The 26864-nt window shown below is 41.3% G+C and overlaps 2 protein-coding genes across 2 annotated transcripts in view; one reads left to right on the top strand and one right to left on the bottom strand.

Annotated features, from left to right (window-relative positions):
* The first annotated feature begins 693 nt into the window (after positions 1–693).
* On the top strand, positions 694–7988 carry LOC134640276 (placenta-specific protein 9-like). The gene is made up of 3 exons (XM_065471877.1): positions 694–991; positions 7254–7345; positions 7700–7988. Exons 1-3 carry the CDS (start codon positions 928–930, stop codon positions 7847–7849), a joined length of 306 nt encoding a protein of 101 aa, XP_065327949.1. The 5' UTR covers positions 694–927; the 3' UTR covers positions 7850–7988.
* Positions 7989–8147: 159 nt separating this feature from the next.
* Positions 8148–26864, bottom strand: part of LOC134640272 (serine/threonine-protein kinase 32C) — a 96574-nt gene continuing 77857 nt past the window's right edge. The window contains exons 7-12 of the mRNA XM_063491949.1: positions 26588–26691; positions 26342–26458; positions 21313–21438; positions 20877–21005; positions 17066–17133; positions 8148–13064 (exon numbers count right to left, since the gene is read on the bottom strand). Of these exons, the coding sequence (XP_063348019.1) occupies positions 12857–13064; positions 17066–17133; positions 20877–21005; positions 21313–21438; positions 26342–26458; positions 26588–26691 (752 nt within the window). The 3' untranslated portion in view covers positions 8148–12856. The remainder of the gene's footprint in view (positions 13065–17065; positions 17134–20876; positions 21006–21312; positions 21439–26341; positions 26459–26587; positions 26692–26864) is intronic.

The following is a 26864-nucleotide window of genomic DNA, read 5'->3' as shown; positions in this document are numbered from 1 at the left end:
GACTCCAATTCTTGACTTCCTGACTTGACTAAGTCGTTCACGAGTGTCTTAGCAGTTGTCATTAGACATGTCTCTCACTAGTTTTCTTTCCAGTCTTTGAAATCTTTTGCTCCCTCTGCCAGGCTTCTTCTATACTGTGTGGCTCTCTTTGAATTTCTTGATGATATTTCTCACTCCACGTCTTGATGCTTGGAAATGCTGTGATAACTTTGTGTGTCTATCTCCTGCTTTGTGGGCATCACCAATTCTTTTATTAAGCCTAAACTGTTTTTTTATTTTGGTGCTTTCTCATCTCACAGCTCAAACCTTTGCTGAAGTTTTGGGTGTTTTTCTGAAATGATTCTGATTTTTGTGCAAAAAGAAATCATTTATGCTTTCTAAAGAAAATTCGAATGCTTAGAACTACTGTGTTGAAAGTCCCTTGTTCTGTTAAAACAGCAGTTGGGAAAATTTGGTGGGGGGTCTAATAATTTTGTCCTCATCTGTACCTAATAAAATGGCTAGTTTGCTATCTTCCATATAAACAAAAACAACAAGCCACCACAGGTACTTTTTAGGATGAATGCCAGTAACTCAAAACTAAATACAACCTTGTTTAAAGGCTTGCCAGTGTGCAGCTGAAAAAGAGGAGTCCCCTCCCCAGAACATCTCTCCCGCCCCTTCCCAGAATCTGAACCTTTTGTCCCGCTTCTAATGTTTTCATTAGGAAAGTGAGCTCAACCAAGTCAGGGAGGGAAGGATTAGAAAGCAAAGGACCGAACACGGGGCAGAGAGGGAGAAGGGAAGAGCTTTATGGAAGCAGAAATCTTTGGATTTTTATCCTAATTTTAAGTTAAAGGAGATTTCGGGGCTCTCACTTCTTTGTTTCTTTTCTCTCACACTCCTCACTCTTTGCCACCAGCTGCCCGCCAGGTTTCTGTCTTCATCATGAGCTGCCCCTCCGGCTCCTCGATTGGACTCCTCCTCCTCCTGATTGGCTATGCCGCAGCAGGTAAGTGTGGTGTGTATTGTGGTGGAGGTGGGGGTCACAGGTCAAACAGGAAGAGTCAGAGAACACAGAACAGAGATCAGCGTTTTGATTTGCTAAAACTGATTTATGGATCAGCTTAGTGGAGATACATCCGATCAACTCCATCCTACTACATGTTTGTAGCACAGTGCAATAGACTTTAGAGGTTTACAGATGTGTGTGTGTGTGTGTGTGTGTGTGTGTGTGTGTGTGTGTGTGTGTGTGTGTGTGTGCTCACATGAAAGCCAAACTGACATCATGCATGTTTGAGTGTGTTCGGGATTTTGCCAGCACATCTGTTACTAATTTAACTGCAGCTCTGGCTACACTTGAGCGAATACGTTGCCAGTATTTCTCAAACGATCACTTCATGTATCGTGTTCATCTGCCGCTTCAAACCAGCATTTCTGAGCTCTGCGTGTTTCAGTGTCACCGAAATCTAATGGAAATTCAGAAATATGTGGGACAATCCCTCAGAGCCAAATCTGTGTGTGACAGCCTCAGAGTGTGAATTACACTGACTTCATACTACAAGAATGGCCAACTGCAGGAAGCAAACAGAGTGAACACACACAAACACACGCGCAACAGTTGATGTCATCTAAAAACTTTGTTTTTATTTCACACACTAAGTATGAAAAGATAATGGGGTCATACAATAGTTATAGACTCGTGTGTTGGGTTTTCTTGAAAAAAAAAAAGAAAAGATGTAAATGCTACAAAAAGAAAAAGTAGTGAAAACAGTTGAACTGTCACAGAGCAAGAGGCAAAAGCAGTGGACGTGACAGTTGACTTGTAAGCACAGAAACCAGATGGCTTTTCTGATGAACTTAATGCGCTGAAAATAGTTCAAGTTCGTTTGTTTTTGCATGAAAGAATGGAAGCGTCAGCCTGAAAGTCAGTGAAAAGTGAAGTCAACTGAAATCAGCTGATTATATTCAAGCGAAGCATCCATCCATCCATCCATCCATCCATCCTTCCATCCTTCCATCCATCCATCCATCCTTCCATCCATCCATCCATCCATCCTTCCATCCTTCCATCCATCCATCCATCCTTCCATCCATCCATCCATCCATCCTTCCATCCATCCATCCATCCATCCATCCATCCATCCATCCATCCTTCCATCCTTCCATCCTTCCATCCATCCATCCTTCCATCCATCCATCCATCCATCCTTCCATCCATCCATCCATCCATCCATCCATCCTTCCATCCATCCATCCATCCTTCCATCCATCCATCCATCCATCCTTCCATCCATCCATCCATCCATCCATCCATCCATCCATCCTTCCATCCTTCCATCCTTCCATCCATCCATCCTTCCATCCATCCATCCATCCATCCTTCCATCCATCCATCCATCCATCCATCCTTCCATCCATCCATCCATCCATCCTTCCATCCATCCATCCATCCATCCATCCTTCCATCCATCCATCCATCCATCCTTCCATCCTTCCATCCATCCATCCTTCCATCCATCCATCCATCCATCCATCCATCCATCCATCCTTCCATCCATCCATCCATCCTTCCATCCATCCATCCATCCGTCTGTCCATCCATCCATTTAAAGCTTGATTTAAACCTCTACAGGAAATCTCGGTCCTAATTTATGCAGTAACCGGAATCTTGTATCCCCACACCAGAACCTTCCATGCCATTCATGTCGTTGTGGTGTGCATCGACCGGAGGTGTAGTTATACTTCTCAGCAGGTGCACATCAGGTTACATAGAAGGCTGTTAAAATGGGGTTCTGGTTATGGTGTTAGTTACAATGTAGATCTGACGCAGAAGTATAATTCATGTGTAAGCAGGGTTGACCTCTCGCTTCCCAGCCACCTCCTCCAGCTCTTCTGGTGGGATACTAAGACATTCACAAGCCAGCCGAGGGATGTATTCTCTCCTGCTTCTGCTTCTAAGAGGCTGTTTTACTCTGAACCCTTTCCAAATGTCCAAGCTTCTCACTCTATATCTATTTGAGAGTACCACCACCCCAGAGGAAGTAATTTCATTCCTTCTGTCATTACCAAAAGCTCGTGACCATGGGTAGAAGTAGAAATATGGGTCCACTGGTAAATCACCAACTGTGCTTTTATGCTCAGCTCTCTCTTTACTACAACATACCAGTACTGCAGAAGGTTTTAAACTGAAAGGAAAAGGTAAAGTTACCCAACCGAAGTGTCAGTTTGGATGTCAGCAGTGTGGAAGCAGCTGTAAGGAGTAAGGAGGAAAGGTCTGAAATGTCAGCTGACACGTAGCTTAAACTTTAAAAGTAATGCGGCTGTCAGTTAAACAGTGAGCTCTGACCTGTATTGACTTTTCAATTTTACACTCAGCTGAACTCCTGCTCTCCTATAGAGAGCCACGAAAAGCATCACATACAAACACGCTCAACACACACACCAGGTCGTTGACCTTTGTCCTCAGCTGCAGCACGGTGCTGTGTTAGATCGTCATATCTGTGTTTGCTTTTCCTGTGGTGTGTTTTCTTGATGTGTGTTTACGTGTGCATGTGTATTTCTTAACCTCTTGGAAGAGCTCTGAAAGAGGAAAAACAGTCTTCAGCGAGATGGCCTGAAAGCACATGCCAACATAAACAGGAACAAATGCCTTCTTGCTGTTTGTTAACACAAGCTGGCGATTTCGCATCCGCCCCTTTTTATCGCATCTGCATTTTTGCAGATGCGATAAAAAGGCAGACTCAGTGGGCGCCACATACATCACAAACTTCAGCATGTAGCTCCCCGTTGCAAGTTTTACTCTAAAAGAGCAGGCTGCGCTGTGTACACGCTGACACTTAGATGGAAGAGCAGCTGTGGTTTGGAGGAATTTCAGCCCCCCTCACTCCCAACCAGATCCCTCCATTTCTTCCCCCTGTTGTTTTTGATTTTGAAACCAGCAGCACATTCACTACAACAAAAGATTGTGGCTGTTGTGAGATGCAACAGCGAGAACCGCCACTTTGATAAATTCACATCTGGCTCTTTAGTGTAGATCCAGTGTAGGAAAACTTCATGTCTTTTGCAGACTTTTCATAATTCATCTGTCACTGTCAAATCAAAGTAGCGAGCTTTGCCAAGTCCTCACACACAAGAGCGAGTGCAACAAAACCCCCACTGCGGAGCACACACCGAGGCAGACATCTGCTTAGTCCACTTTCTGGGAAGCCTGATGAATTTAATGTACCTTCCATCATCCATCGCTCTTTCTTGGCCCGATTCCTGCATGTACTGAACTTGGCACTCTCTGGACACCATAATGGTGCTTGTAAAAATGTTTCCATGAGAGGCTGTGGTAAAATCAGGGCAGCTTGATGTTCAGGTACAGCTGAACAAGGGAGTACAACTCTTTGTGTGTTGGCCACAAAAGAAAAAATTGACCCCTAACTAAGTATTGTAGTTAGGGGTCAGGGTCAGCCAAACACTTCATAAAGATCACTAATTCTCAATAACTGCACATGCTGTCAAGCCTTAGCCGTCTACATTCACACCAAGTGTTTCGTTGTTTCTAAATGAGAGTGACGGCACAGCTGCAAGCATTCAGCCAATGGATGAGACAGTCACTTTACTTTATAAAGAATAAATACTATCAAGGGGAGCTTGGCCTGTCGCCGATAAGAAGACGTTAAAAAAAGAAGCAGAGAGCTGCAAGTGAACGGAAGCGTCCCCCAAATACCCGGGCTTCAAAGAGAAACAGATAATTGGAAACTTAAGTGTGAGAAGGGAAATGCCTGGGACAATGCATGTGGCCCTCTCTGGCCTGCTGAAGCGAATTAACACCAAGCATCACGGCTGTCTCCTCAGCATACTAACTGTGGCCTTCAAGTACGCCTGATCAATCGGCTGCTGTTTAACTAAAGAGTCACATAATTCAAGAAAATATAAACTGTTAAAAGGAGCATTGCATTTGGAAACGAGCAGATAAGCAACATAAGCTAAAAGCACATTTCCTCTGGTTAGGTTTCAGCTCTACATTAAAGATGTACATCAGATGGCAAAGACTTGTTTCTTTATAAGGACATGTAACAATAATATATACTTTGATATTTATTTGTTTTCTTTGCAAGCTAAAGTCAATCTGCACAGAAACCTTTTCAGTTTTAAAGACAAACTAAACCCAACGTGTAATTCTTGAGCTTGTTTACATGGAGTACCGTTATGTTTGCATGGCCAAACGCTGCATGCATTTAACATATAGATTTAAAAGACACATTCAAGGGACTTAAGGGACACAGCACCCGTAATGATTTCTTTGGTCAATAACTTAAAATCGCATTTATAGTACACATGGTACCTTACTGGATTCACGTTTGCAGGCAATCTGAAGGTTTTATCTGCAGGCTGATTATTTAACCTTCAGAATAATTCATTTATATTTGAAATATATTAATATTCTCTATAATATTAATGTTAACGGCACAGAAACAACAAAAAATTAAAAACGAAAGGTTTCACATAGTTTTAGGAGTACTTGGCATAGGGTTTACGTCCTGTTTGTCAAAAACATCTTCAGCTTGACTAGAAAGAATTATCGTTTGTTACGCTATATGTCTGTGATATATAAGGACTTCAGTTCTAATTGGTCACCATGTTTTTAGTGTTTAGTCAAACAAAACTCTGTTGACTTTCGTGACTGTAGATGCATATACATTCATATGGTACGATCATTGTAGTAAGAAAACTTCAATCTACAGTCAGTTGTTTAGCTTAGCTTGATAGAAATAGTGGAAAACATAAGAAATAATTAAACTGGCTTTGTCTGAAGGTAACAAAATCAGCCACAAGCTCCTCTAAAACCTCTCAGACAGAGCAGGAAATACATTTTCATCCTCAAACACTCAGTGAGACAAATGTAGAGATGATGATAGATGCAAGCTAGCTAGCACAGACGCCAGTTTGGGAGTGTTTTTTGTCCTTAGACTAATTCACCTCACCATGAACTCTTCTTCTTCTCATATTTCCCTCCAGTCTTGTTGTCTTTTAACTCCTCTTCTCTCTTGGTTTTTGAAACAGTTCGACAAAGCCCCGAGCTGCCACTCAAGCTAACAAATCCAGAGCCTTTTTGGTGGCATGGATGGAAAAAATATTAGTGGGTAGCCACAAAATTTTGCTTCACCACGAGTTAGTAATACATGAGAATGTGATAATGAAGTCCTGACCAAAAGTTCATAAGGCACTGTGGCAACATCTTAGTAATGCATGGCCTCAAGATACGAACTCTATTGTTTACCCACCACACCAGTCAAGTACGGCTATTATCTCATAAAGCAGGAACGAACTGGATTTTATTGGATTTTATTTTATTTCTGAATGATTATCCTTCAAGACCCATCAAGATTTTCATCAGACTGTTAACATTTCCCATGATGTGGTAAACTCCACAGGGTTTGCCAATAAAGGGTTTTAGGTTGGCAAATATTGTGTATAAAAAACACTTTGGACTCATAGATATGAGCAATGTTGACAGGAAGTGCCTTTATTTCTTATTTAGTGGTTACAATGATGTTAGAAACAAGAGGCAAGAGTTTGTACATTATTCTTCGTAAAGCCACAGTATGTTGGCAAGAATATTCAGTTTGAACCACACCCATGTGGTTATTATTTGAGGCTTGCACTATTTTTTAAATGTATTCATGCTTTGGGGGATAACAGCCCTATTAAGCCCAGAGTTGTAGGTAAATGGCAGATTTCATATCTTATGGCTATGCACTGCTAAGACACTGCCATGTTTAAATGATATGCTTCCTGTGCATAATTAAACTGTGACCAGCAGCTGCATGCCACCATGGTGGTCCTGTAAAAACATGCCTGCTTTTGCGTTATCTTTGCATGCAGTTGCATTGTTCCTATTTACCTCCAATCCTGCGTGAACACAGTGAGCCTAGGATTACACAACTCTGAGCTGATATAAAACAGATGAGTGATCTGTCTTTTAGTTCAGCTCTCCTAATCAGCTGGCTGCATTGTGCCGTGACAAAGGCACTGATGTTAACTTCTATACCTCAGCAATAATGTGACCTCTCTCTTTAACATCCCATACTGGAGCAGTTTCTTCAGTGTGTGACTAAAGTTTTGTTAAGCTCACAGGAATAAATACATCTCCTTATTCTCGTCTCTCATACTGTGTTAAAAACAGCATATTATTAAAGCACGAGTACCTTTCATGATTCATTATTACATCTTGTTTGCTTATACTGTGCATCTGTAACAGTATACATCTAATGTGTTTTCAGGTCCTGAGCCCCACCTTCTGCCTCGAGCGGTGCGTTCAAGCGCCTGTCAGGAGCACACGAATCTTCACCACCGCCTGGATGTAGTGGAGAAGGTGTAGTTTCTAATCTAACCTCACATTTAGGCCTCAGTGGTTTGAAACCATCAGGGTTTGGAACTCCCTCCCTCCTTGGTTTTGACAGAATTAATGCCCAATATTCCTCAACATTTCCTTTAAAATATATTTTTTTCATAACTTTATTAATACACTAGTGATCTACTCCAGATCTCTACATTCATCTCATCCAGCAAACCCCAGTCCTACTCAGACCTTACCTTGCGTTACCAGCTGTTTTGGGAAACTGTTTTATTCATTCAGATTCATTATTCATCAGTGATGATTCTATTATTCATACTACAACTTATTAATGTATTATTGTCAACCACGCATGTCTCACGCTTCCTGCAGCAAGTGGAGAACACAGTTGAAAAGTTGGAGGTTGAGCTGGCTGCTCTTCTGGATGCCATTGAGGCCCCAAAGTGGCGTCACCTGATGGACAATGTGGGAAAGACTGCTGTGGACATCCTTGAAGATCCAGTGGAGAGAAGCCAGTCCTGAGCCAAGCAGACATCCATATAGGCTGGACTTTTAATTTTCTTTTTAAAGAGAAACTGTCTATGCATTTATTCTATATTTTTCCATATGAAGTTTGTATTGTACAAAAAAGAAAAAGAAAAAAGAGGAATTGTTTTGAACAAAGCCAAGCCTCTGCATTATATATACTTACAAATCCTGTGACAGCCTTGTCTCTATTCTAGTCAGTCCTAGATTCCTCTTCACTGTACACTGCTATTTAGAGATCAGTTCACTAGGGACGCCTCTGTTCACCCAGTACATGCCCCTGCTCTTCGCTGCCCCCTACTGTCCGCAAACAAACTTTGCCATTAAAGCTGCATTTGGGTAAAAATGACACACACACCAAATTACTGGAAGGAGATTTATTTTCATTATCAAAGCGATTGAAGCAGCATGTTTTCTGAACACACGGAGCAGTTTCCGTTTCAGCAACAAGGCCTTTTACTGATTCCCTGTAAAAATCCTGCAGCACAAGAACATTATGCAAAGTAGGATCATAAGGGAGGAAACGAGTGGCATGGATCACATTTTTCTTCTTGATTTCTTTTCTTGATGGGGCACTGAGTTTCAAACTGTAACCACAGACTTAAGACACCTACAGAATCTCAAAAGAGTCGGTGAGAAAATGGTTGAGACATGCTGCTGCTGGTCAAACCCTATAGCACGATGGCTCGTTTTAAAACACAGAACATTAATACATGAAGAAATATGTCGGGAGGGTTTGCAAGCACGATCCAAGTAGGAATGATCACTGATATCAAGGAACAAAAGTCTAGATTAGTTTGGTGTAACTTTGAGAAAAGCTACGCCTAAATCAACTGTTAAAATCAAATATTTTCCATTTACATAATTAACACATTTTTCCCACACGCTCCTCAGGCCTACGATGAGTCTGATGCTGTGCCGACAGAGTCTGAGAAATAACCACAAATGGAGACAATCAGTTTTGTTTTTTGTTTTTTTCTTTTTTAATGCAGCAATTTCTGTATTGAGGTGAAGTGAAAACTTGCCCCAGTTTCAAATCTTCATCTTCTGCTGCAGAGACAACAATGCAACACTTAATCCACAACAGACACACAGCTGCTGACCTCATTCCACTCACCATGAGGGTACGAGCCTGTATACTTGGAACAAAGCATTAAGACAACCTACAGGATGTCAAAAAGGTACTGCATATCATCTAAAATATCATGCCGTCCATGTAACACTGGGATTATACGATTTGTACAGCTTAAAGTAAACAGTCACGCAGGCCGGTTATACTCTGATTTTGGACTGTGTCGATAATCAGGTGAGCGTCGAGGTATGCTATTACCAAAAGCTTGTGCATGCACAAATCAGCCGGTAGGGCTCAAGCTCCAGGCTTTGGCAAAAACAGGCTTATACTGTAAAGGTACATGCAAAAATAAAAGCACAGGGCTCAAGACTATTCAATTTCTCACACGTTTTGGCAGACTTGGAAGATAACATTTCATGTCTCTTTAAGAAAGCTTCTTAATCTAATCATAATGTAGTGTTTTAAAGAAACAGCTTACTTTTGGGAAACACACCTATTTGCTTTCCCTTTGGGAACAAGGTCAAAGCATCTGTCACGTTTGAGCGTCAACTGTACAGCTAGAGGTGGGGAACCGTTAGCCTAGCTTAACAGTGGAAGTTACATAATTTTATCAACTTCCTACTTGTCTGAGTTTTATTGGAGGTTTGAAAATTCAACAAGCACTTAATAATAGATCCATTTTATTTAAAAACAAAAAAAAAAACTTTATCAAGCAGTCAGCCTGCGTTTTGAAAGTATCAGCTATTAGGTAAGCTTAAAATTAGCTATGGTGACTACACAGCATAAAATGCTAAATAAACATAGGTCAACTTATCACATTAATTAAAGCTTTTCAAAGTTAAAATAACAGAACCTTCATTAATGTCATTTGTAGAACATGTTTACCTGGTATTTCATATTAAAAAGGCTGGTGTGAAAAAGCTGTAATCACAAGTCTCCGTATCCTAGTGTCCAATGTTAGCAAGCTAGCTAAGAGCAAACATGTCATAAGCCAAATATGATACTGTCTTTTGTCTCTTCTGATAGAGGTTAATGCTATGTTCACATCATATCAGAGTTACTGTGAACACTGTAAATATTTTTCAACCCTGCATGCATGAAACTGTAATAAAACGACTCCGCTCCTAGAAAAAATATTCACTGTGAGCTAGGCTAACACATCGATCTGTCATATGAGACTAATAGTGAAGAAGCCCACACCTGAACTAATGAGCTATGTATTATTACAGTAGACTATACGGAGCTCTGTGTGCTTTATATATTTCATGTTAGATTGATATTCAAGTTTCCATTTGAAACATGTCAACTGGTAACACTTTACTATCAAGTGACATTACTTGAATAAAATGTATCGGAATTTGGCTTTTTTTCATAATTATGTTAGAACAATCTGTTACTAGGCAACTCTCACATTATAACACTGAAAGAACATTAACACAGAATTTATCAAGTTCTTATTTGTAGCTTTAAAAACAGAAAGACGTTACAAAGCTAGAGCTGCCCTGCCAGCAAAATCACAACTCTTGCCAGCCACATGACCATCAGCCTGAAATCCCTCCACAGCCTGCTGTACAGATCCATCTGGCTCTCTTACAATCTGCATGTGATGTTTCAGACTGGAAACTAAATCAAACCATTGGTGGTTCAGCAGCCCAGTTAGTGGTGTAGCTATATGTTGAACGTTTTATCCATCCTTTACGGACCACTCATTCACTACATCTAGCTGTTTAACCAGCAGAGCACATTAACACTACATTAATATTTATATAAGAATTAATCACACAAAACAAATGCTAACTTCTAAGCTTTTACAGGTTTTGGTAAGGTGTTTTGCCCTGTGGCTACTCTTTATGTTAAGCTAGGCTAATCACTACCTGACTCTAGCTCTTTATTTAAAACAAAGACATGAGTATCGATCTTCCCCGGAAAGCCACTGGGCCTAAATTAATCCCCCTGTTGGGCACAAGAACAAATTTTTTTTAAAATACAAAAGCTTCAGTCATCAAGTTGGTTAATAGCTGGGCATTAACTGTTTCTGTTGGCTGTTTAGGCAAAAGTAAAGAAAGAGTGAAGCAAATATTGTAGCTAATACTGTTTTACCTGTTCATGTGATATTTCACTCATGTCCACTAATTACACTGCGGAGGCTAGACCATTCGTTGACCGAGCAGAGTGGGAGTGCAGAGATGCACTTAGGCCAACACTGTTCTGTCTGCACCTCACAATTAACATTACAGCAGGCGATGGCACAAAATTAACTGAGTGCAACATTAAATTGTGGCTCCAACCCCCAAAGGTCAGTCAAATGCTGCATCAAGACAGCAAACAGGTGTATTTCCCAAGATGCATTACCTGAAATAGACAGTTTGCACATCATCACATTATGATTGTATAAATTACGATGTCTTCACTTGCAGAAATAACTGACTTTATGTTATCAGAAGGATAAAGAGACATACATTCACACACTCAAAGTTCCTTAGAAATGGTTGCAAATGGTAGAAAAGCTTTGGCATATATTGCCTACAAGTTGTGCCTGCACACTTGGAAAGAAGAGCGGGATGAAGTGGTGTGAAGCTTCACACAGCTCTTCCTTAAGTTTACACGTCGAGTTAGCAGTCCCACATAAAACTGTGGTCAGTTTAATTACCTACACTGTATGCTATTTACACGGTTTTTCAATTCGTTAGGCCTTCGGGTTTTTAAGGTGGTCTTTTGCTACATATTCTCAGACTGAGATTAACGGCGCCACCCTAAAATGTACCACTCTCACTACGACAATCAAAGAGTAGCTCATCTATGCAGTTTGACGTACCGACAGGGCACAGCTACCCCAAACCAACCTCTACAGGGAGATGATCTTTATCCTAAACTAAGCACTTAACAAGATGATGAAGTCTAGTAAAGCAAACAGAGCTTTCTTATAGATTTGTAAAGGATGCCATTGTTGGCAGTGAGCTGAGTTTCAGAACCCTCTTTGGGTCAGAGCTTGGTGCAGGGCTAAAATACTAAATCTTCGTAAGCATTTTGGACACAGTGACAAGCACAACTTTTCATTCTGATTGCTGGACTGATTTTAACTTCAGTACCTTCTCCTCCTAAAAAGGCCTGAAGGGGGAAAAAGAAAAAACAGCTAGCTGGTTAAGACTTAAAAGAGGAAAATCTGCCCTATAACGCATCCATGGCTACGGTGTGATTAACAAATACCGATCATCATCAACAGGCACAACTTTAAACAGGTTTACAACATGAAACCAGTCACACTGTCTTTGCTGACTGCAGACAGCCATCAACACTTACTGGAAATGTATCACAGGAAGGTGTTGCAACAAGAGGAAGGCGCTCCAGGAGGAAAAAAATGTTCCAAATTAGGGCACACATCACATGAAAGTGGGGGAAGAGTGAACTGAAGACACAGGCAATAAAATAAACCGAGTGCCTTCGTGTGCTGAATAATTCAGTCGTCCCCCATCGGATCTGGAACAGGGATAATAAAGGGAGGCACCTCCACCAAAACCACTAACTTCATTCAAAAAGCCATAGACTGCTATTGCTCGGGATGTCATCATGCTCGTGTGGCTTTCTGCTTATGGAACGACACCTCCTAGTAAGTGATACCTTATTATTTGTCATGCTATACTGTAACATTGCATAGAAGTTGGAGCTTACTCTAGGGCGGTAGGTACAATAGGCAGGGACTCTCTGGGATTCCGCTTCATTCATGCCTTACCAAAAAGATGCTATGGGGGGCAGGGGGCGTAAATGAGGGGAACCGTTATGGGAGCTGCTGCTGTGCGCCAAGTTGCCACGCTGTCATTTTCCTCTGCTGTAGGCTACGACATGAGAGAGAGGTGAGAAGGTATCTATTGGCATGGCACAAACACCGCAGCCGCCAGAGAGAGCTGCCATCGTCACTGTGAGGCGATGTGGCGCTAGCAGCTGCCGGGGGAGGAACACACTGAGCCGCACATGCTCAGTTTGGAGGCAGACTCGGGCGCCTGCTCGGGTTCAGCTTCCGGTCCTGGTTCTGGCTCGTTCGCGTCATCATCGACGGCTCCGCTTTCTGCCTCTCCGTCCCCGTCGCCGCTAGCGTCATAATTCCCGGCCTCTGACTGACCCTCCTCCTGACGTTTTTTCAACCTGAGGAAACACAGTGACTCATGAATATGTGTGCATGTTTGCCCTGTGCACTTCTTTTCGTTCTTCTCTTTCCCTTCACTCTCCAATCGCCTGCTGCCGGTGGCTGCCTCTAACCTGGACGTCTCTTCCTGTTCTAAGGTAGTTCTTCCTCCCCGCAGTCACCAAGTACCTGCTCAGAGGGGATACATCTTATGAGTCTGTCTTTAATATTATTATCTCACTACACAAACCCATTCAAGATAAACCAACTGTGAACTGGCTCTATATAAATAAAACTAAATCACCACATTTATGATGGCAGCCGAGATATGCCCCCATGTTGTGTAATTAAATTATTTTTCCAAACTTTTGAGCTATGAAATCCTCAGAAAAATAGTCAAGAGGCCTTTAGACTTTACTATATAATGCACATCACTGCACATAATTCTAGACATTATGCCCTCTATTATAAATAGAAGTAACATGCCATTAATCAGACCAATAGGATATTATAAGACATTTGCCACAGAGGAGGACTGCAGTAACATTGCAGCGGCAGGACCTGGTCAATAATAAATGAGGCAATAATTTAGAGCAGCACTGAACCAATATTGCTCACTTTACATACAAAGAGATACATTCTATGATAAATGGACTGTAAAGTAGTAATTTATGTCGTGCAGCGTGTATTCTGCAGATGTAAAGAAAACATTAGATGCATTATATTTAGCTACACTCTTAAAAAGCCTCCTGTCATCTCTGATTTACATAACCGAGCCATTTCATTACAGAAGCTTGGCTGTCGTAAAGGTCTGGAGTAATATGTAATGCTTTTCTTCCTATACCAGTAACTCTACACTGCATGCTCTTGTGTTTTTTTGTTTCTGAATCACCGGAGGATTAAATTAGCATTTGCTGTACCTGTTCACATATGGCAGACCTTAACTTTCCATATCTGACAGTGTTCCCACTGCAATCTCACGAGCATTTCCAGTGTCAGCCCCACATTCACCAAAGCAGTTGTGGTATAAGTAAAGGTGACAGTCTTTTTTAAACTCATCATTATGACTGCAAACCTTTGAAGTGCAGATTTATTTTTATAGATCTGACTATCATCATGAATTGTTATTGTGCCGCCTCAGTTTTGAAAGTGCGTGTGGACACGTAGGGGGGAAAATACACTGATATCGCTGCAGCAACGTCTGACAGCAGGAGAAACTGGAGCAGTCAAAACAATCAGACGGGTCTTAAACAAACCTCCAGATTAGTCAAACAATCAGTATGCACAGTCAGAAATGTTTGATTGTGTGCTGTATCTGCAACGTAACAAACACAACGGAGGGGAAAAAGGTGGAAAAAATAAATGAAGTCGCCCATACAGAAAAGAAATGTAGTAAATATTTATGTATTATATGTCGCATACAAGGTACATTCCTTATACTATCGTATGAAACTGGCATCCTCAGCATTTTGATCATACAAGATATTACACTCGATCCATATTGTTGCTGTTATTGATATATTTGGGAGGTTTTTACGGGTTTTAATGTCGAGCAAATTGTTTACCTATCAATCTAACCTTATTGTCTTCTGAACAACACCTTGTTTGCTTATGCACAGCTCTCTTAAGATCCTGCCAAAGCATTTTAGTTGGTTTGAGGTCTGGGCCATAGTAACACCTTGATTCCTTTCTTTTTTAGTCATTCTGTTGTAAATTTGATGATGCACTTAGCACCGTTGTCATGTTGCATGACCCAGTTTCTGCCACGCTTTAGCTGACACGATGGTCTCATTTGACTCTACAATACTTTGTTTTACAGAGCAGATCATGGTCGACTGTGAGGTATCCAGGTCCCATAGTTGCAAAAAAACCCCAAAAACCAAACTCAAATCATCACCCCTCCACCACCGTGCTTGGCCGTTGTTATAAGGAGTTTGAGCTGATGAGCTGGTTTGGGTTAGGCCAAACATGGCACTATCCATTATAGCCAAACATCTCCATTTTAGTCTTCTATGCTTAAAAGACATAATTACAGAAGTCTTGTAGTGTGTTCAGATGTCATTTTCCAAAGCAAACCTTTGCATCCAGTGAAATTAAGCGTTTTCCTGGCAACCCTTTTTAACAAACCATCCCTGCTCACTCGTTTTCTAATCATACTGTCATGAAATGTAACATTTAACATTCTAACTGTTGCCTGTACAGTCTGAGATGCAGGTTTTTTGCAGTTTCGCTGAGCATTGCATGGAAGACTCCTTGAACGATTGTGGCATTGTCACATAGGTGAATGCTCCAGACCTAAAGACAGGAGTCCATACTTGCTGATGCCTAATTAATCAAGTGCATTTGATTCGCAGCAGCTACTTATACTCTTAATTCCTATGGAAGCAGTAAGGGTGTACAGTGGTCCCTCGCTATAACGCGGTTCATCTTTCGCGGCCTTGCTCTTTTGCACATTTTTTTGGTGCAATTTTGCATGCTTTTTAAAAAAAACAAAAAAACAAAAAACAGCACATTGTGTTCTGCGTCCTGATTGGCTGTAGACCATTGTCAATCAATCTCGTGCCGTATCTCCTGTACAGTACAGAATGCGTTCAGCTTGTCAAATTTACATAAATCTTCCATTGCTAGCAGTGTGACTCTGAAGTGCTGCACTGCATGTTTGTAAGTTTTCTCCCCAACAAACACAACAATGCCGACGAAACGGTTTGCACTGTCAAAGTCACCTGCGGTAGCACCCAAAAGGTCAAGGAAGATGCTAACCATTGCACAAAAAGTTGGACTTGTGGACATGTTAAAGGAAGGTAGAAGTTACCATCTGAGTTACTCTGAGAAAAGTGTATAAAGTGTGTAGTGAGGGGTTTTACAATCTTAAAACATCTGTAATAATTGTAAAAAATAAAGCTGGCTACTTCGCTGATTTCACCTATCACGGGGTTTGTTTTTTTTAACTTAACTCCAGCGATAAACGAGGGAACAATGTGCTGAGCTTTTTATAGGACTGCAAAGAGTCCTTTGGAACTTTTTTCACACGACTGTTTATTTTCACAAGTCAGACATTGTGTAAGACTCTACTTTTTGTCCGTCTCCTACATGAATCTTATGAAATAAGCATGCAAAAAAATCTGCATGGGGAAAAATGTAAAAGAAGACACTTTCATGATTAAACAGTAAAGGCGTATAAGTTTGAAATAATATCTACAAGCATAGGTTGTAAGAAATTTGTATTTTTTTGCATTTTTTCCCCAGATGTTTCTCAGCACCAGTAGCACCTTGGAAAACAAGAACCATAACATATTTGAAACGATGTATTATTACAGGACTGAATGCTAGCATACTGGTTAATGCCGACACTTTAGAGCAGGAAGACAGGACCTGCTTTGGTCCTCCTGATAAACTGAGCCTCTTATATGTTCTCCCTGTGCCTGCATTGGTTCCTGATTGACATGATTGTGACATAACTTTTAAGCTGACTGTTGATTCTAACAAGGGAGACAAGGACAAGGACGAAGATGCTTTGTTACCTTAAACTGCTATATCATTTTAAAGTCTCAATTTGTCTTTTGTGCATGGATTTTATGTAATTTAATAAAAGAAACAGTAAAATGTGCCGACCTCTTGTCTCAGGGGTTTGTGGGCAAAATATCTGGTTTTAAATATAAATAAAGTGTCACTAATTTCGCTAAATTACTGCCGTTGGTTTTCTAAATATATGATTGCTGCCCCCCAAAAATAAGAGGTTGCGAGATAGCTTTAAGATCAAAGACAAATGAACCTCTATGTTGCCTCACAATCTAAGAAAAGAAACATGAAAGAAGATTAAATTTAGCTCCAGCTGAGGCTATCAATCCGATTGTTTAAAGGGCAAACAAGGCAAGTGGCAGGAATGTTTCTGTCCTTTGCATTCGTTCTAAAAGGATGACACTAATGGTAGCTAATTTCATTTTGGCTGCATTGAATAAAAAAAAGAAACTCTGCTTTTAGCCCATGTTATAGACGGTCTGCTGCTCTTCTGTTCTCTTACTTCTCTCGGTTGAAGATCATGAACTCTTGCTGCACCACTTCAAGGCACTCCTGTAGATAGTCGTTCTCCTGCAGGCAGATGACAGACAAAGCACACTCATCGTCATCTTACACATCGACCTCATCATCAGCAGCATCATCAAGAACAGCAGATTAAAAAAAACACAAAACAAAACTTGACGTCAACTTCAATCTGTCAAGTGCGTGACCTCCCAGGGATATTCATCCTTCCCCCTCGTTGCTCTTTTAAACAAGTCATGAATTGTTTGTGAGCTCTCCTCAAATTGGATGTTTGGCCCAAGACGAAAATAGAAGCTCATATTTCCAAAAGCACTTGGGGCCATGACAACGGCACCGAAGGCTTCATAATTTAATAATCTCAGTAATAACGCAGTATGAGTACACGCAAGCGGGCACACACACACATGTATGTGCTCCACACACAGCGTCTCACAACCCTATTGTTAGAGGTGCACGCTCTTTGCACATGTTCATCAGCCCTGATAACACGTGACACACGCACACGCGCTGATGTCATGAGGAGCGTCTGATGGGTGCAGGCTGCTTTTCATAAATACAGAGAGGACATCTCCCGTCTGCGGTAAACAATGTCTCAATCAAACATAACACCAAGGCAAAGAAACAGAGACTGCACTGCTGCAGTTACACTCTGATCCTGCTCACAGCACACACAAATCAGACAGCAGACCTCATCACGCATTAAGGCAAAATGAGGAGGACATTTATATCTTGCATTGCTATTCATCTGCTACCTCAAAATCCTTTTGTTTTGCTGTAGATGTTCGAACTGAAATTGAAATTGGTAACATTTAAACTGCAATATTTTTTCTTTTTTGGGGATTATTCACTTCATCCTTCAACAGAACAGCCTATTAATTCAATTCAATTTTAACTGTACAGTGCCAAATCACAACAACAGCTGCCTCAAGGCTCTTTATATTGTAAAGTGAAAAACAGAGAGAGAACTCTAAGGCTACGTTCACACTGCAGGTCTTAATGCTCAATTCCGATTTTTTGAGAAGACACACAACGCGCTCTGTTTATGGAAGTAAAAATGGCGGCTACAGAGCTAGTAGGTGTTGTTGCAGCCGTCTATCAATTTCTGCACAGTTGTAACCGACAGAATTTTGACAAATTAATTAGAGAAAGAAGGACACCGAGAAAAAAGAGAGCACGTGCTTTAACAATGGCTGCCATGCTTTCTCGTTTGTCTTCTCCAGAGCTGATAATTGGCGTCCGTCTTATGTCAGTGACGTAAAAGACGGATTTAATGCGACATGACCATTCACACAGCAGTCGCTTTCTAAGACATCAGATATGTATCGGATTAAACCACATATGAAAGTGACCCAGGTCGGATTTGAAAATATCAGATTTGTGCTGTTCACACTGTCATACCATGATCGGATATGGGTCGCATAGGGTCAAAAAAGTAGGATTTGATGCGCTTTCGCCTGCAGTGTGAACATAGCCTAACAATCAAGTTAGTACTTGGTGACAGTGGAAAGAAAAAAATCAGTTTTAACAGGAAGAACAGGCTCAGGTAGGGGGACGCAAACTGCCGAGACCGGTGGGGGTTGAGACTCCAAAGATCAACAGCAAGTATTCAACGATATAGAAACTGAGCTGTATGACAGCAAAGGAGAAATTACTGCCTCTGTGAACATGAGCATGATCAGACAGGTGCCTCACTTTATCCTTCTACTGTATCACAGAGCTAAGAGCACAGGTAATTCACTACAGCTGAAGAAAAAAGATGCCAGCTGGCTCACTGCCAATCTAAAAATATACAGTTTTGACAGGATGTGACAGAGCGGAGACAAAGGTAAGCCTGAGCTGCATTGTTATCCTGGAATGGCCCGGGCTATTTATAAAAACTGTACCAATGAGTAATGCAGTGGGTAAAAATAATTTACACGACTCTTCTGGTGTTCCCTTCATAATCTTTCGCTTTTAGCAATGACAGTTAAGTCTGTCTGTAAGTATCTGGACAATCAAACACATTTTGTAATTTTGTTCAGTGAAGTTTGGACTTTCACCTTTAATTAAAGGGTTATGAAAAAAAAAGCTTTGGATTAATTGTTTAGGAATTACAAGAATTCATATTTAGAGGCTCAAAAGTAAGCAGGTTATTGATGAGATGTTTCATGCCCTGTTCTCTCATTATTTCATGAGCTGAAGCAGATGAAAGATATGGAGCTGATTCCAAGTGTTGAACTTGGAAGCTACTTGGTAGTTTTTCACTGAAACTCTCTGTAAAAATGGATTGACATAGAAATGAAGGAGCCCATCATCAGGCTGAAAGAACAAAATAAGCCTATCAGAGAAGGACCGAGCAAATACTTCTCAAGGAGGCAGGCATTTAACTTTCATACGCTACAATTGAGAGATGCTTTCATGAATGGAAAAACACGCGACTTATCACAATATACAAAACCACCATTTACACTTGACAAGAAGGCCATTGGGTGACGTCCATGGTTCTAGGCTTCATCCAAGTACTAAAAACAATCTTTGTATTTTCAATCTCTAAAAATAGAGACTGTGTATTCAAATGACTGTAATTCCTAAACAGTTAATGCAATGCTTTTGTTAAACCCCTTTGATCTTAAGTTGAAAGTCTGCACAATCATACAAGGACTGTGATTCAAAGTCTACTGCAGTGCTGCACAAAGGCCACATTATAGAAGATGTGTAATTGTCCAAAAGTTAACAAAAACCTAACTGTACAAAGCAAAAACCACACTAATCTGCTGGAGGTAAGGCTACAAAGATCAAAATAACAGGTAAACAGCAAATCATATCAGTGCCTACGAGAAAATAACTCTTTTGAAGATGAAAAAACTAAAATTATCCCTTTGTATGATCAAAGAGAAGAGGCCTTTTAACAGATGCAGTGACAATTCCACCTTCATACTCGTGGCTCCAAAATCCTCCTCCTTAACAGAACATAGTGCTTTTAATGCAGAGGTTATATAACTACTAAGAGGACTTCATCTCTTGTTACTAAATATGAAAGAAGATGGAGATCATTTTGCCTTTCTGAGGACTGGGATCCTTTTTATTATTTTTATTGACTTTTCTTTGGTTACAGTGTTTACCAGTTCTCTGGTTTTCACTATTCTTTAGATCAGGGAATAAAAAAAGTACACCTTGACACCTTTCTATCAGAACCAATCAGAAGCTTTCTGTAATTTGAGCTATGGTAGCTCGTCTGTTGGATTGGACCACGCGGGCCAACCATCGCTCCACCTGTCACAGTTCCTTCCTTGGGCCACTTTTGAGAGATACTGACCACTGCAGACTGGGACACATGAGCTGCAGTTTTGGAGATGCTCTGACCCAGTTGTCTAGCCATCATAATCTGGCTCTTGTCATAATGTTATGCCTGATCATGTATATTTTAAGCATTATAATCAAATCAAAACTACCAGCAGCTACCAACACACTGCTTTGGCACTTCTTTCTCAACAGATTTGATAAATGATCACTACTAAGAAGTACTAGAAGAAATTTAGGTTATTTTAAGTGGGAAGAACAAAAGTGATATGTTGGCACAAAGAGTGTTTCTATTTTTGGTCTGCATCTCTCATAATTTATTTTAAAAAGTTTCTTTAGTGGTAGCGCTTACGACTCACTAAGAAGAAAATTAATTGCAAACTAATGGTTTAGTTTGTGCCCTCTATGCATAAAAGTCAAAGCTGTTGGTATCAGAGGTATCACACTAAGTGTTGCTTTATGAGATAAAAGAACGGACGCAGCAGCTCTGTGCAGAGGACCGTGTCACTTACAGACTGTGAATCCTTGCTGTTGTCTCGTGATCGGTTCTTTGCCAGCCTCTTTTTCTTCTTGTGAAGAGGACGTGACTCCAAGATCATCTCCTCCAGCTCGAAGGTGGGGTCGCAGTGTAGGCGACCTTTCTGTGTGAGTGAGATGCACGCGAGATAATTAGAAACAAACACAGGAGCAGCATCCATCGTAAATGGACCACAGAGTGCACACGCTCTGAGCATCAACAGGGAACAGCACACATGAATGCACTGACATGCAAGCAGGAATATAAGGTGAGTGCACCGCAAAGACGCTGCATGCAGCATGCATTATTTAGTTGCCAAAAATGCTCATTATGATCAGCAAGCGTGAAGGAGTGCTTCAGTGTGTGTGTGTGTGTGTGTGTGTGTGTGTGTGTGTGTGAGAGAGTGAGGTATGTGATGGCTTTACACTAACATTGGGAACAAATCCAGCCTCCATTTTCTTCTCATACACAGCGTCCCAGTTGACGTCAGCGAGGTAGGAAGCGGTCTGCATGTCAGACAGGCTGGAGAAACGATGCTCTGGGTTCACTGTCAGTAGCTGGAAAGAAAAGACACACACAAGCACACACTTCATCAACATCACTTTCTGAGTAGCAACATCACCTTCGCAACTTCTCTCCTCGCTCACAGCCAGGCTGCTCTCCATGGGAGGTGAAATAAAACCCTTACATGAGTTTTATTTTTTCCCTCCTTTCCTTTTTACCACCTGCCATCCCTTTTCATCTGCTATATCTTACTAATATGCTTGTATGTGTTGAACTCAATGATATGTTAAACCCGCAGGACTGTGAACCTTACATTGTTTTGGTAGAGTCCATTATGAAGGTGCTAACTTGTGTGAACGCATGAGTTAAAAAAAAGACTATAAATAAAGATTATTAGCTTTAATAAAAATGATCAAACCCAAAACGCTGGAAGTTTTGCATTAATAAAAGGAACAGTTAAACTGGATCATCTCTTCAAAGGGAAGAGAAAATGGGAGCGGATATGAGGTTGAGCTTGAGCAACCATTCTCAATGTGACGAGCAGTTCATTTCACTTATCATTGGAGACCTATATTCATTTTTTTTTCTCTACTTATGACTTTAATAATATAAAGCAATATTATTCACAGGGCTGTGCAAATTTCCAAAGTCCATAAGAAACAAGACAACACAACTTTGCACTTTAACCAGTCCAGTTTCAGAACATTGTACTAGCACCACAACAGACCAGTACAGACATCAACCAAAGTGCGAGTGCTTTGTCTAAACCAGGGGTTTCCAACTCCAGGCCTCGAGTGCCGGTGTCCTGCAGGTTTTAGACGTGTCCTTGATCCATCACAGCTGATTTAAATAGCTAAATTACCTCCTCAACATGTCTTGAAGTTCTCCAGAGGTTTGGTAATGAACTAGTCATTTGATTCAGGTGTGTTGACCCAGGGTGATGTCTAAAACCTGCAGGACACCTGATCTTGAGGCCTGGAGTTGGACACCCCTGGTCTAAATCCTTATGGAGATTGGATTTTTGATGCTTTCCCTGGAGGATTTGGAAAATCGTTTAAGAGATATAGGATGTAATTTTTGGTCACTATTCTAAAGCCGGAAACTAGTAACTGTTTTTCAGCTACAACAGCACGAAAGCTAAAATACATTTTTTAATAAACATGTATTCCCATTGAGTGTCCCAGTAAACTACAATAGCGTGCCAGCCTGCACACAACCAGGACCCTGTATCAGTTTCATTTTTGTGCTCCCCCCCCCCCCAAGTATCTTTAACGTCTGCTGTCAAAACCTTTTGATCATGCATGTTTATCTAGCTAATAGCAATTGTTTGGCTTTCTGACATGCAGATATGGTTTTGAGTTTTATCACTATACATTCGTATAATCTGTCTGTGTAGGTTTTCAGGTCATGGTAGTGTAAGAGTCAAAGGCAGCTTCATTTCTTTGAGCCCTCACCTCAAGTGGTTAAGACTATTCCTACAATCTTTCTTTCATTTATAAAAGTCTTTCATTTATAAAACATCTGGTACTGACTCTTGGCTGGTGTCATTTTTTAGATTAGATGGTTGAAGCCTGAAGAAACACAATAAAGAGATATTGGCAATTTAACAGTTTATTCTTTTAACAAACAGGGACTTGGATGGCTGGTCTCCAGCTTGGTCACACACTGCTATGTGATGACATCCTATTCTTCATTTGTCACAAATCAGCCAATGTGGTTGTGTTAGTCACTCTGGCACAAACAGCACATCCAAACTGATCCCAGTGGGGTTGAGGTCAGGACTGCAGGCAGGTCATTCCATCCTAGTCATGATAAGCCTCGCTCTGCGGAGAGTGTCGTCATCTTGGAGGATAGAGTTCGGTCCCAGACTGTGGAGATATGGGATTGCCACTGGCTGCAGAATCTCATCTTGAGACATCTCTGCATTGAGATTGTCTATAATAATGACAAGTCGCATTTTTCCAGTGAGGGAGACGCCGCCCACACCGTCACCGCACTGTCTCCACTAAAAACTGTTACCCTATTGGTGCAGCAATCAACACTGCAACATTTTGACCGTACAACCCAACAGGTGTAGGAAAACTCCCGACTCATCAATGAACAGGACCAGTCAGGCCCCTGACTGTCAGCACCTGGGGTACCAGGAGCTCTAAACAAGAGCCAACAGCAGAATAAGCTGTTTGGCACTAGCAAGAGAAGGTTTGGCAAGTTTTTCATGGGCACAACCCACATACTCAACTCTGCTGCTCAACCTACAAATGTGGTATTATTTATGGGGAAACAAACAGGCTTCCCAACAATAAAAGAATTATTATTGCAAAAATAGAAATAATTGACCAAAACACAATTTTACTTCCTTCTCTGTAGAAAACTAATAATTATGTTGCCACTACATTTGAACAGGAGGATGAATGCACCTTTACTAATAAATCCACCAACAGGAGGCATTGTTAATCAAATCTGACTCCAATCAGGTTGAATCAAAATTGTTGCACTGATCAGAACAGATGAACACCACACATGAATGGAGTCGCACAGTCCAGGGAGAAAAGAAGAGCTGGTGCTGATACAGTTGTGTTTTTAAATGGAATGCCATCTGCTTCATTTTTCACCTCGGGGGTAAAACGCTGGAGATGACAATGGGATGTGGTTTTTGTTGTTGTGTTAGCTCGCTTCCTGCGCTTTATTTTCTTCTTCTTTTGGTCACAGGCTGATTCAGTTTTCTCCTGCAGGGCCGGTTAGCTCAGTCTCGGTGGAGTCCAGACAGGGTAATCGATCAGCAGCAGAGCGGAAGAGACCGTCGCTCCGTCCAGAACACTCAGTCATTCAGACGCAGAGCACATGCACGCACTCCTGCTCTGCACTTACACTCTGCCAAAGAGTATCCTCCTGAACAAGCCACAGTTTTCCTTCCCCACTCGAAAATCTTGTCTTCAAATAACTACAGAAATATCACCAGAGGGGAGGAGAGGACTTGTTTCCAGAACAGTTTTGCTTGCTTAGATGACAGCACGCTGATGCAAAGCAGAATAAGGTGGGTTTTTATTGCAAGGAAAGTTTGGAGCAGAATTATTAACATTTGATCCAGAGGGAGTTATCTCATCCAACTGGCACACTTTCACTTTTAAGAAAACATTTTCAGCCTCAATATTAGACTAAAACACTCGTTATGATAAGTTAGCACACAAAGATACACATGCACTGTTTCGTCTCTCACCCACACGCTCAGTTTCTGTGCTTTCATCCCATCTGTCATTTTCTTTCTCCATCCCATCTTTGCCCTCGGGGTCTCGGATCATCCCCCCTCCCCACAACAATCACGCACACACAGAATACCTGCACCATCAGTTCCACTGGCTCCGCTGACTTTTTTACCTCTACATCCTGCTCCTCTTTCTTAGGAAGACCATCTGCACTCAGGCAACATGGGTCAGAGTTAATCTGCCTTCACTTAATTAAAAACTGTAACTTTAGTTTCCTGGGACTGGCATTCACATTCCTAACCTTTCCATTTATCAGCTAGCTCATATACATTTTATTAAAATGTCCAAATCGAATGTTTATAGCTTGTCTCCTAAACCTTGGACGAAAGCGATGCATACTGACATAGTGAAAGAGATGTTGGCACAAACACCAGCTGGTAAAGAAGACGTGAACCTGATTAAAGACAAGCCATAAAATTAAGATTACAAGTTTTTGCCAGCAAGGCGAAGGCCTGAGCCAACTAAAAACACTGCTCTTTGCTAATAATGAGAGATAATGGATTCCTTGCTGAGAGCGATCAGTGAGCTTTGTCGTTCTGAGCGTCAGACTAGAGCTCATCGCTAAGCCTGTTCATACATATTTGACAATTTGGATATTTGTTTACTGGGTAGATATTTGCTTTTCAGTTTTAGCAATTGGATATTTATTTTATTGTAAATGTAGAAATTATGCATCTCAGCTTGTCCATCTCACACCCCTCTCACTCACGGCGCTGTCCCTGTTCAGTTCACCTCACTGGTTGCTAACTTGGCAACTTTGTAACTAAATTTGGTTACTTTTTATACTCCTTTAAACTAAAAAGCCAGAGGAAAAAAAAATCTATAGACAGTATCTGTCTCCGAGCTGTGCACACTGGGTGACAGAGCAATAGAAGAAAGAAAGCTGCTTTCTGTGAAGAGGATCATATTACATCACGGATAAGCAGTTGTTCCTATGATACCTTTTTCAAATTTCCTTGCACTAGCTGCACAGTAGGATGGCGCTGTGTGTTACAGTTACACTGTGGAAAACAACAGTTAGAGATTGCAATACAACCAAACGTTAGCGCAACTGTGTGCAACGAACGTGCGAACTTGCTGCTTTTGAAATGGTTGCTTCAAAGACGAGTCAGCGACCACTCGCAGTGAGCTCGCCGTCTTCAAGGCGACAGCAATAAGATGGACTCAGTCAAGTTACACACAATGCTTTTGTGATAATACAGGAATTAGCAGTAATAAATCGGATGTTACAGACTATGTATATAGAAATTCACATTAACTAATTTGATTTTCAGAGTCCAGACAGATCCTTGCAGATCTAGTAGTTGCTGCTGGATGGAGATTTAACTGAAAGATGACAGACGTTCAGCAACTTTGCTTCAGAATACAATCAGATGACTTGAGTCCCTTATTCCAGCGGTCCCCAACCCCTATTTCAAAGAAATATTTACGCGTCACCATAGCAACCAGAGACCATTAAGGGGCAGAGAGGAGGGCGTTACTCTCAGTGTTGTTGGCACATTTTAGGAGGACGTGTTACAAAATAACACAGTTTTTGTTTTGGTCCTATCATTTTATTTTGTAGTATTTATCCGTGACACCTTAAAGGCCGGTCCGTGAAAATATTGTCTGACATCAACCTGGTCCCGTGGTGCAAAAAAGGTTGGGGACCGCTGACTGAAGTGTAAAAAAGTGGAAGTCGTCCTCCACTCACCTTCCTCAATAGTGAAACCAGATCCTTGGGCCAGGCTGGGCTGTACTGGACACTGACGGTACTGAAGAGCTGAATCAGCGATTCCACCGAGTTACTGGCGTGGATGTCATACGGCCTCTAGCAGAGAGACAGGGTGACAAAAGGAGGAAAAGCAGCAAGTTGAGGAAGAGAAAGACGAGCGAATGAATGGAGGCGAGTTCGTTTTTGCAGCCTGATAACATAAAAACTGCAATTTCAATGTCTCACCCATCCGCGCAGCACTTCGAAGATCGTCACCCCTAGTGACCACCAGTCTACTTCAAAGGCGTAGCCCGTCCCTCCACTCACAAAAGACTGGAAGATCTCTGGGGCTGAAAGCACAGCAGAGAGACACTGAAGAAAAAGCTTGTATAATGACAGCCTGTGCATGGAGCATTCCTTTGCAAAAATGTCATAAGAAAAGCACATTTTTCCTCGGCAATGGCATAATACAATAGTGGAACATTTGCCTCCGATTTTCACAAATCAACAGGATGTTTAATTT

This window comes from Pelmatolapia mariae, linkage group LG13, assembly GCF_036321145.2.
Source record: "Pelmatolapia mariae isolate MD_Pm_ZW linkage group LG13, Pm_UMD_F_2, whole genome shotgun sequence".
Classification (NCBI taxonomy): domain Eukaryota; kingdom Metazoa; phylum Chordata; class Actinopteri; order Cichliformes; family Cichlidae; genus Pelmatolapia; species Pelmatolapia mariae.
Note: the sequence above shows the minus strand (reverse complement) of the source record. Positions and strands in the feature narration are given on the sequence as shown.